The 12,351-nt window shown below is 37.6% G+C and overlaps 1 protein-coding gene across 3 annotated transcripts in view; it reads left to right on the forward strand.

Moving 5' to 3' along the window:
- Nucleotides 1–5,247, forward strand: part of RASGRF2 (Ras protein specific guanine nucleotide releasing factor 2) — a 119,338-nt gene extending 114,091 nt beyond the window's left edge. For all 3 annotated transcript variants that reach the window (XM_085321991.1, XM_085321992.1, XM_085321993.1), the window contains exons 25-27: nt 900–1,017; nt 1,756–1,824; nt 2,530–5,247. In XM_085321991.1, the coding sequence (XP_085178117.1) occupies nt 900–1,017; nt 1,756–1,824; nt 2,530–2,622 (280 nt within the window). In that variant the 3' untranslated portion in view covers nt 2,623–5,247. The remainder of the gene's footprint in view (nt 1–899; nt 1,018–1,755; nt 1,825–2,529) is intronic.
- The last annotated feature ends 7,104 nt before the right edge of the window (nt 5,248–12,351 follow it).

Below are 12,351 nucleotides of genomic sequence, written 5' to 3' on the forward strand. Positions count from 1 at the left end.
CTAAACATAGTCAGCAGACTGCCTAAGTTAACAGTACAGCCATGGCCCTGCTCTTTACTTTTCTTATGCCAGAGCTTCAGAAAACTATGTTTGTGGCCATTGCTGCTGAAACAAGAATCAGCAAGTGTGAAGTGGCAAATACGGCTTTGGGAGAAAGAGTGCCTCTGTTGCAGAAGCAACAATCATCACCCCACTCCTCCTGTCTCCCCAAGAAGAGCAAACTCCCGTTCTCTAGTGTCTGTAATTCTGATTTTCCAGATCAGCTTTGCTACTTCTCCATCTTCCTCTTTCCTCTCTACTTTCACTATTRAGAAGGTCTGAATAGACTCTGACTAAATGGAAATTATACACACACACAYATATATRTGTRTATATRTGTGTGTGTGTGTRTGTGTGTRTRTATATATATGTACACACACATGCATATATATGCATRTATGTCTGTATACACACACAAGTACATATAAATGTGTGTGTCTTYGCTCATACTAGAATGCTTACAGTACTACAGAAGAACATCAGCCGCACAGAAGCATGTCCAGATGCATTTTTAGCTTGTGCGTAGGATCTGTTTCTGAGATGGCTTGACAGCTAGGTTTGAAATATGCTGGAAGGTGTTCTCTGATTCCAGAGTGTATCAACCCTTCCTCTTGCGCCATTCTAGCTTTTATTAAATGTCATCTGCCTTTAGTATTAGAAATTTTAAACAAAGCATTCTGTTTGTCACTAGCAAAACAGGTAAAACTCAAGTGAAGTCAGACAAACYGTTTATTTTAACGGATGATGAATATGGTCCATTGTCTAAAAGTAATTTAAATAATGAAGAGTATGTGTGAGTTATAGCGATATTCGTTTGTAAACTTAGTCATAGTCACATATGCTAATTTCTTGTCCTACAGTTGTAACCCACCTGCAGTTCCCTACCTTGGAATGTACTTGACAGATCTAGCATTTATTGAAGAAGGAACACCAAATTTTACTGAAGAAGGCCTTGTCAATTTTTCCAAAATGAGAATGGTAATTTTCATTTTCTTATMTGCTTTCTCCACAGGTGTTTAATTATATGGGTTAATGATTGATTTAATTACAAGTGCTTGAATTTATCTTCTAAGACTTGCAAATACATTTACATCATGCAAGATACACAACTATTTGAAAAGAGTTACTTGAACCCAGTCTTCTATCACCACCTTCTGGTAATCTGAGGAGTTTTACAATGTGAATTTTGCATTCAGTTTGGTCTTTGAGAAGTCACAGAGACAAAAAGAAGCTGCCCTAGGCTTGTGAAGGAGCAACACAAGTTATTGAGAATAATCAAAATTCAAAGAATGATTCACCAGAAAGCAATGCTGACAATCTGTTTCAGATTTGCTGGAGTCTATGTAAAAAAGCATTTTAAAGATAACTTTCTCCAAATATAATATTGTAAAGCTCCTCAGAGAGAAGCATAGAGACTGCTTATCTGGTCTCAAATTAATGCCCTTCTTACGACTACACACTGCAGCAGTCACTTCAAGGAAGAGAAAAGTGGTTATCAGGAGAGACACAGTGGCCTGCTTGAGACTACCTTAGCAACCGATGGCTAATTTAGGAAGGTGAAACTTTTTGAAGCAATTACGAGACAATCTGAGACTGTCCYTTCCCTGCTCTGAGGAAAAAATGGCATAATTTGGTGTAAAATTCTTGCCTTATGTGGGCTAACTGAAGTCAAAACACAGTTTTGCTTACTAATATATATATGCATTCTTTTGATAGATCTCACATATTATCAGGGAAATACGCCAGTTCCAGCAGACCTCCTACCGCATAGAATATCAGCAGAAGGTAAGGCTTTTAGATACTGTTAGGTATTAATGTAATGAAAGCTGCTGTAGCAATTAGTTGCAASATACAGCCATTGCTGAAAGTGAAAATAAATGTATTCTGCTCCCACACACACAAAGGAGGGGACAGACAGAAATGTGGGCAGGGACCTTTCTGTTGTAATAGCCTGATGGTAAAAATTGTCTTCTCGGCACTGTATAGGGAAGTAAGTATTTTCCTCTTCTCTAGAAACTCTCTTGGGATTTGAASCAATGTGATTGTAGTGTATAAGGAAATGAGTTCCAAGAGAAATGTGCACTCCCTGCCCAGTTTAGAGCATAATTCCACAGGGGATTCCAGAATGCTGGCATTAGGGGAGAGGAGATGGCCCAAGCATCTGCTGGTGCTGTGGCATATTGCAATTTTTTTCACCTTTTTATGGGAGCTGTGGAGATTTGCCCGAAGTCAGTCTGTGCCTTGAAAGAAAGAATTCTTTTCATCCCAGAGTCCAGAAATGCAACATGGGCTTAGGTAACTTGGCTAAGGTTTCGCCCTTTCCTGAGAGAGTTTACTTGATTCCTAGGATACTGCTGGGATAGCTTTACATCATTCAACTGAGCTTTTATGTTTCTCTGAGAAAACGCAACTTGAGAGAATCTCAAACAGCTTCTGGAATGGACCTGAAAATAGCATACTGTCTGTTCAGCTATGTTTTCTGCGTTGCAGGTCACTCACTATTTACTTGACAAGACACTCATCATAGATGAAGATACTTTGTATGAACTTTCCCTAAAGATTGAACCCAGACTCCCTGCCTGACGAACCAGCTTTGCCTCGGAGCCTACAGAAAGTTTTAGAATAATGAACAGAGTTATGCATGCCAAGTCCTAAAGATAGCAAGGGAAATATTGAGAAGAATGCAAGCTCTCTTTTCCAGTGAGAGACACAGAGCCTCACAGCATTACCCTCTCAGGCAAGGAAAATCAGCTATTGAAGGTGGAAGATAAAGATGCTTCATGTCTGGGTTAAGTGATTGCTACTTTGCAATGATAATGTTTTGCAATAGGGATTATGCATCTAATGGCAAACAGGAAAATGTGAATAGGTAGTCATTGCAGCCATCTTAATGTGACAAATTAAGGGGAAAAATGTAAGTGGTAGTACCATACTCAGTTATATTAAGATGAATGGGCAAAATGAGATGGCACTGATGTGGTCTGAGTTGATTGCTAACTATGCATTCACTAAGGCAGTAGCAGTAGTGGTGTCCTCGTATCATATTATATTCGATGAAAAAAAATAGGATCTTGAGAGTCATCTGCTAGCCTGGAGAGGCATTAGGGTAATATCTAGTAACTTCAGATCCAATTATTCAAAACATTTGTTATACAGTTAATACCTCCCTTTTTAAAATGTTACCTCCTTTAAATTTCTTATTAGCCTTTTCTAAGATAACAGATTTCACAAATAAATGAACTAATCTTTGTAAATATTTTTCATTAATATGCAATGAGAATATTTACAGCATGGAGAGTAAATGAACTATAATTGAATAGTTGTAAATAGTTGCCAGCCTTGCAAGCTTCAGCTGGGAAATGCAAGGTTAGGAGCTGTACCTCAGGCATGAGAAATCTGAACATACAGTGAAAGGGATGGTTAGTCATATTGCACACAGCCCTGAAAAAGGCACTTTAATTTTCTACACCTGCAGATTCCCTGAAAAGTCAGGGTACAAAGCACTGTCTGGACACACTGTTGAGAGAAATGAATGGCTGGTCTGGCAGTGGGTAGTGATCAGCAATGAACATTAGGAGTTGGAATGACTGTTTCATTTTACATGAAATTAATGGTTTAAAAAATGTCTATTTCTTGCTCGGTCATTCAGCACTGACTCAGCTCTTTTACATCAGTGACAAACTTTGAATGCACGTAAACAAAGACTTTGAATTTTTATTTGAACTAGTAATTAGCATTTTCAGATGAGCATCTGTTTAAGAAAATGTGCTGTTTTTAAGTGTCATAAAGCCTACGCTTTTGTGAGAAACCAGGTAGATAGATTTAATTTCTGCAGCTAGTTGGTACTTTTAGAATTTCCTGTTCAAGGATGGCCTGTTGTAGCTGCATGGAAAATGAGCTCAAATGCATGCTATACAGTACATTGTAATAAAAAATGCACGTATTAGCACTGTTGAATAACTTGGCTGGAAAAGTGTCCTTACTTTTCCAATGATAATCAGCCGGTTGAAGAAATAGGGCTATATCACTGTTTACCTCCCTTACATCCTCTCAGGGAGATGGATGTTTAAAATTTGTGACCTGGGCCTATTTGATYTGACATTTCTTACCACAGTCATGATGCTTCTTAATGCTAACAATGAAAAATGAATCTGCCTGGTGTGGTTTTTGTCTTTATTTGCACTTTAATTACATTGTTAGCCCAGCGAAGAGCTGCACAATAAATTCCATTTCTTCTGTCTGAGTGCAAATGTTAGCATTTATAAATGCACCTTAGCAACTGTAAATTTCATTAAGGTTCCTCATCACAAGGGCRATCTCTTTGTAAATACATGCATAGGTAAACTTCACAAATACTGGAAGAGTCTTCAATTAGAAAAGCGGACAGCAACAAAAAAGGAAATTCCAGAAATATTTTAAATAGTTCTGACTAATTAATGCTGCAGAAGTGGACATGGAAAATACTATTTATGAAAGCTTTTTACTGTTAAAAACTTGTTCTTTTCATTAATGACTAACAGGAAGCTGATTGCATCCCAGCGCATGATTAAAAGAAAAGCATGGTTTCTTTGGACCACAAAACCAACTTATTGCCTATTTTCTGTACAAAAACAGTTACCAGGTGTCAATTGCATAAAATGCATTAAGGTCATGAAGAAATGGGAAAAAAAGTGTTCCAAAAAGTGAGTTCTTAACTTGGTTTTATTGTTTCTCTGTTCACAAAAAATGTATAATAACTGTCAATGTTACTGGCATCTCTGCTATGTGCTGTTAACTGCTGCTTTATCTTCCTGTATCCCGTTTTACCAAACTTCCTCCCTGTTCTTAGGGTTACAGGATACAATTCATCTTTCTTACTTCATAGTTAATTTTGTTGTTTTGTACTTTRGGTACACATATTGGTTCTTCAGAGTTTCAAAACATTCAGTGCATTAGTTAACCCTTGCAATACAGAAGAGTAATGTTGGATTACTACTACAGTATTACAAATGGAGAGATGGGAAGACAAAGGATTGAAGATTTTTTTTTTTTTTTTTCCAAATGTGCTGTGTATCCATAACTTAAAATCAGTAGACAATGTGGTGACTTGGCCCTTCTGGAAAAACATATCCTATTTATATGCCAAATGTTAYGTATGGGTCAGTGGCAGAATTTATGTTAGAATTGCCAGAGTAACCAGATACTTGATCTGTGTTCAGAACAAAAAAAAAAAAAATTCCTTAAAATGCAGGAGATGACTGCTCAAAAATGTGAGCATATATCTTGCTATGTGTAATCCTAGTCAGTGCTCCCACCCCTAATCAAAGCTGGAAAAACTTGTTCTTTCTGCAGAAATCCCACAGAGTGAGTGTGGGGTGGTGTGTCTCCCCCAACAATCAGGTTGTATAATTCAAGTACATGTGGCCTGCATGCTTCTGCTACCATACTGCTGCAATCATTTAAGTGATAGCACTAGCTAGGAGGCAACACCAGTCTGCTTTAGCTGAGGCTTTGCCTGGTATATCAGCCTAACCAAGGGTACATAGTGCACAGGGGTTGTGGAGCTCCTTGCCTCCAGCTTCTCTGCACCTCTCTGCCACAACCCCATTGCTAATAATATATAGAGAGACAAATCCTAATTGTAAAATACCCACTGTTTGCCACTGGTTATTCAAGAGGGATGTTTTCCAATAAGGACTGTGGTAATAAGACAGAGAAGGGCTGAAGAGCTTATCTACCTGCTTTTCTTAGCTCCACAGCCCTGGTGCACTGGTCAGATGCAGTAGCAGTTCTTCTGTTTGGGAGGCTGCTCCCTTTCYGCCCTCTGGGCAGAAATGCCTCAGGGACTTTCACTGGCTAGCTGCAAAAGAGATGGCGTAGTTCACCCATGGCCTCTGTTCAGCAGTGGGCACATTGCCAGTGAAGTCAGAGGAGAGTTTTGCAGTAATAAAGCTGAAGCTTTAGTAGTTAGTGGSGAGCCTGGGCAGCAGCACTCCTCTTTCATGTGACACAGAGCACATGTCACTGGACACGCTAATACGGGGTTAGAGCTGCCTTCACCCCAGGTCTCACGCCCTGTCCCTCACCCCTGATTAAATTCACCTGTGTTGTATGTGGCACTGCACATCAGTTAGTGGACTTTGCCCATGATTAGTCATAAAGGGGAAGGAAAATAGATCTCTTGAATTTACAGTTGCAGTAAGTGTGTATTTTGTCCCTTTCTTTCAGCCAGTCCTGTAACACACAAACGTGTAGGTTAATAGTGAGAGATTCTACTGCGACTGATCACCATTATTGAAAAAGTAAGAAAAACATCTCTGTTCTCTTTCTGTTTTCCTGGTTCTTAATATTGATTGTTGGTTTTTAGGATAAAAAGGAACTTAACTCTTTATTTAAAGTATTTATTAACTTTAATCACATTGGTTTTGATTTCAGGAGATGTTAATTATCTGAAGTTTTCCTTAATGATTATTATTTATTTTAAGAGGTTTTAAAACATTTTTTTTATTTGTATGGGTATTCAATCTCTCCTTCTTTCACTGTTATCAACCACATTAAACATAGATGTGTGATTTAAAATTCTCACTGATAGAGACATTTTAACCAAGTCGAAATTGTTATCAATTAAGGGTCAAATTCTTCGGTCTTCATTTTGATAATACCTTGGGCTTTACTGAAAGCTTTCTGTAAGTAAAGATTGGGGATTTGGCTCTGGACTAGTTGCCTGTCACAGTTTTTGCCTCCAAAAGTCAAATGTCTCTGTATGATGTTTCATGTCCAACATGCTGCTCAGATATGATTGTTTTGTTGTACCTTTACTTTTGTAATAGTCTCTAAAATTTTATTCTTTAGGTGAACAGATGTGTGTTTATTTGACAGATGTACCTATATCTAATTCATTGCTTAGTGCACATCCAGATGTTTTTGCATGTGTTGTAACTTACCTTTTGACCTAAGGTTATTGCTTTGTATTGTTTGTAAGGCATATCAGGCAGGGTGTTATGCCTGTATGCTAATTAAACATTCTCTTTTTTTTCTGAATTTCAATAATTCTTACTTGCTTCTGCTTATTTCTTATTGCATTATAGTGAGTAAATGGTGGATCTGTAACCCATTCTTTCTGAATTATTGAGTCTTTTAGAGAAACTTGGAAGGGGAAGGGAAAAGCCATTAACTGAAAAGGCAAAAGCAGAAAAAGTTCTTTCTGCTTTTACTGTTAGAGAATTGTTTGACTTCCTGCATTTTATCCTTTATTCATTTATGCTGCTTTGAAACTGCTGTGGGCAACACTGTAATTAATGCTGTTTTAAATTTAGAACAAATAACAAAGCCTTCTTGGTACACAACAAGAAATGCTGAGATCCATTGCAGAGTGTACAACATAAATACCTAAATAAGGCATGTGACATAAATTAAACAGAACTAGGTGCACAGCTCATTCTTCTTGGTGGACCAAAAATTATGCGAAGGAAAGCATCTCCCATTCCACACCTTTGTTCCCTTTATGCTCCTGTAGAGGTTCCAAATAGGTGGAGTTCAAACACCATTTCAGAAGGTGTTTAATGACTTCCTATTTCAACAGAATATTTCTTTAAACAAGAGACAAAGATTTACGCTAATAGAAGGAAATAGCATTTACCTAACATCTKTATTTTGTTGCTTTGTTGTTAGTTTTTTGTCTAAACATCCCTAGCCTTCTCCTGGTTGGTGTTCTGCTCTAGATTTAGAGAAACAGAGTATAATTTCCTCCCTTGCCTTCCTATATCATTTCTGATAAGAATTAAGAGCCAGTAATTACAGATTCATTAATACATCATTCTTTCCTATTCCTTTTACAGATGCTTTCTTTGGATTATCAACTTCAAAGGTAGTTCAGTAACTTTAGGGTTCTCTGCTTGTAAAGGTGGTGGAATGAGTGTCCTTCCAATGAAACTAGTTCATGCTTTTAATATGAAACTGCCCAAGTAARCACAGAAAACATTTTATGTTGGCAAGTATGGTATGTCCCTCCTCTTCTGATAGAAAAACAAGCACACAGAGATAAAACACCTTGCATGTTGATGCAAAGTAGTTGGTGGCAGAGTTTAAGACTACAAAACCAGGTCTTCTCTTATATGCTTTAATCATTAAGTTTACAACTTTCCTCTGTTGAAGAGATTATTTTTAGGAGAGTATGAAGGTTTTCTTCCTCCCCCCTCAAGAATTAGCATATTTTAAGTAACTAAACAGTAAGGGCACACCGGGTCTGTGGGGCGTGGGATAAAAAAAGTGACATGTCTTAAAATCCATTAGGTGTTTTGTGACCTTGCAGTCATATTTTCTGCAGTTTTTTTCACTTTTTAGTATGTCAACTGAAATTGACTGAGAAAATAACTTTTAAGGTTTTTTTGTTTGCTTTTTGTTTTTTGTTTTTTTTTCTCTCTGTGTAAGAAGARGAAATCAAACTACCTGCCAAACTGTTTCATATAAAAGTACTGGCTGTTACAGGATGATTTTCTTTTCAAGTTGTTTTCCCACACTTCTACCATTTTATTAACCTTATGTCAAGGAGTTGGCCAGTTTCACCTCTCCCCAAATGCCATTATCATGGACTGTTGTTTAACAAGTATTCAGCAGGATTTTTGCATTCTGTATTTTACTATGTTGCAAGAAAACAACCACAAAACACTCTGTAAAATAGCAGACTCACTGAAACAATCAAATTTCCTTCTAGGAAAGCTTATGGCACAYAGCCCTTTTTAATCTTGCCTGTGAAGAAAGAGAGGGAAACTAGCAGGTACATGCTGTTTGAAATTCTCCACTTTTTGTAAAGAGAAAAATGAAATCAGCTCTGACTGATTGTGCAAAGGTAATGAATGAGAATTGTTAAGACTGAGCTATGCCTTGAAAGTTGTTTTTTGAATGTTTTGGTCTTAGTATGTAACCTAGGAGAAGTAAATTTGAGAAAGGCAGATTTTTGCTTGAAATTTCCAGTTTGTACGGTCACTGAAATAGTTGTTAGTGTTCATTACAGTTCTTTGGCAGAACCCACCCTGCATATGGAGGTTGATAAGTGTAGTAGAATATGTTTTAAATTTGTTTTCCTAGAGGCAGCAACTCTGCTTTGTAAGCTGCCTTGAAGTATGATCTGCTGATGTATATAATATGTACGTGCCTAGCAAGATGTGTCAGAAACAAATTAACATCTCTGCTTATTTCTAAAGCTTTGAGATCTCCCTGCTACTGTCCACTGGAATCTCTTAATTTATCCAGATTGGAAACTGGTTTATTTTTCCGTTCTAGATCCTAGATTTTAAATCAGTTGCAGCATTGTTCCAGTGCTGTTTTATGAGGAAAATAAGAATCCTGCCTATGGAAAGTCTAATATTAGAGATTCAGATTCCCAGTTAGGGTGTGTTTTGAGGACAAATCAGTGGCCTGTTACAATCTGAGCCTCCGTCATCAGAAATGTCTGGCCGTATTGGGGCAGCAGAAGGAACAGAAAGTGGATATGAAGGGTTGGGGAGGAGATAATTTCAAAGTTTTCTCTCATAAAGCAGTAACATTCATTTGTAGTCATGTTCTCAACATATGCTCTGCAAATGCTCTTTTTTCATCTTTTTAATGATACAAAAATTTCACCAAAATATCATGCAAGAGCAACTTCCCAGAGGGCTGAAAATGTCTGAAATAAACCTGTTACCCCTTTCAAGCACATGATTCTACCCTAGGCAATTCCTAACTTCAGTCTGACTAATTAAAAACATATACATTGGAGTAGTCTATAACACCGCTGGCAAAAATAGTCATCACTTTTTAGACAATATTTTGAAGGCCTCATTTGAATTTTGGATATTCCTGTCTTTCCAGGGGGAGTCTAGGTCAACTCCATATTTAGGAAAGGCCCTTTTCCTTCCTTTGGCCTGAAAATTCACTGCTAATTATAGAAAACCTTTCCTTTAGTATGTAATGGATGTCCTGTGAAGAGCAACTTCAATAACTTAAAATAACTAGGGTTATTTTTAACAGGTTGGCTGGATCCAGTTCAGCTCTTTATTTAGTTGACATATATTACTAACAAAAAGTACTTTTCTTTAGAGTAATCATTTCTGTCATATAGCAACATYGAGAACAGGGAAATTACTGTGGGTTATCTCTCATAACATGGCATCTGATGCCCACAACTGTTGGAGGACTGTTCTGGGCCCACTCCGGCACCCGGTCAACAGAGAACATAGCAGCGAGGCCTTGCCTAAGTTCCATCAGCTTCAATGGAATACAAGTGGTAGAGTGCCACCTCAAAACAGTATTTTCCTGCTTTGATATCTCATTAACTGCCTACACTGGATGTTGAACATCCACAGTCACAGGGAAACCTCARTATAAGGTTTTCCTGACGTTGTTTTCCATTTAGTAGCCAATGGCATTTCTTCCAAAACAGCCCAGGATAGAATACTTCACTGCATTATTCTCTATCTGCCATCARGAATCTCAAGAATTAAAGACGCACTGAACTTGAACACCACTGATTTCCATGGAATCTGCATCAAGCTAGCTGTTTACTTCTAAGGATAGGCAGTATTTTAGCTCTTTGCAGCTGTGCAGTACTGGAGTTCTGACTCCAACAGCAGGAGAGCTAATAATTAAGCATGCTTGCTTGCAAGCTCTTCAGCTAAGATGAGGTSCTCTCATTTGATACATGTGATAAGTAACAACCATAACTAGCAGTATCATTTCTTTCATGATTTCTTTGATTACTAATAAATTATTTCCCATATATGGAACTTTGACTTTATAGATTTTTTCTTTGAAACAAACATGCCAATTAGAAAGTCCTTTTCCTGGAACAAAATGATCTTAGTTGCAGTCTGTATAGATAACTTCCTTGTTCAACAGCATCCACAACAAATTCTAATGAAGCAAAAATTATTGCTGAGTTGTAGCTGAACTCCCTGTGCAGGGACAGATGGCACTAATATGAATAGCAATTGAATTAACACTCAGCTACCACTACCTCCCCGACACAAGCACTAAAAGCAAAAAAGCATTTTAACTGGGAGATTTGACATAAATATTTAGGTTAGATAGAGATGAAAACAGGGCATTATTTATGGACGGTTTGTAGCATTCCAAATGTTCTGTAGCTGAGTTCCTTAGAAAAAAGATCAAAGAACAGTTGTTAGATTAAGTTATTTTTCAAGTATTAATGATATGTTCTTCGGCAATCAGAAGGGAACATGCTAACACCATTTGCAAGGTGCTTGTGATGTTAGTTAGCAGACTGAGTTTTATGTGCATCTTCTGTTCTTCTAGGCTCTGATCTGGCAAGTAACTTAAACATCACTTAATTATAAGTCAGCAAGGCATTTAAGATCATGGTTTCATCAAATTAACTGAGATGAAGGTCTTTTTGCCTTCAGGGACTTCATGAAAAATGATGTGTTTTGTCAAAACTTTAAAAGGGCTATGAGCCTCAGTCATGAATTGCAGAACTGCAGGCTGGCTGTGGGGGCTGCACTRTGAGCAAAAAGGTGACAGCCAGCGCAGAAGTAATGTTCGTATCCAAAGCTCTACATCTAATGCAGAGTAGGATCCTTATAGCCAAAGCAAAAGATACAACACAATCAAAAAGTAGCCCTTGTTGAGGATGAAAAGAAAATCTGGYTTCTGTTTTCTTTGCTGATTCCTGACAGGGCAGATTTGCTTTGTATTGCTGTTCTGCTCATCTTTTTATACTCATTTTCCCTTACAGAGATCCTCAGTTGGCTTTTTTGGATCAAACCCAAAAATGTAACATTGGGTTGATAAAAGAACAGGTGCAGTAAWGAGGGAGTGCTGCAAATACTAGGTAGTCCAGATGGATTGCTCTGAGGTGGCTGCTTTGTTTTTAATTATAGTGGGTATGCGTGGCTCCCTCATTACTCTAAAAAAGAAAYCCTGACACTTTGGGGGAAATACATGTATGTTTTGTAAATCTCAAATGTGAGATTGGGATTAGGAAATTGCCAGGAATAAGTCAGGAAATACTAAATGTACAGTGGAAATAGAGTTTTAAAGTCTTCAGTTTTTACAGGCGGCTCATTATTTGCCTTTGTGTTCTGTCAGCCTTTATAAATCTTTAGTTTCAGTGGGAGCAGAGCTRGGTGAATAAAAGTATGTATGTGTTCTTTTTGCACTCCCACCCAGCACGTTATTTCTTCTAATATTTTATTGGTATGTAGCTAATACTCTAATGTGAGGCCACAGAAACCACCCTAGCAGTTGATTTCTATCAGCACTTTTTACATGCCATATTTCTGGACTCTGCCTTACGTGAGGTCAAAAATAATTTATGTAGCGAATTAAAAAGAAGAA

The sequence above is a fragment of the Rhea americana genome, unplaced genomic scaffold (assembly GCF_003343005.1).
Source record: "Rhea americana isolate MKP2758 unplaced genomic scaffold, rheAme1 scaffold_74, whole genome shotgun sequence".
NCBI classification, from domain to species: domain Eukaryota; kingdom Metazoa; phylum Chordata; class Aves; order Rheiformes; family Rheidae; genus Rhea; species Rhea americana.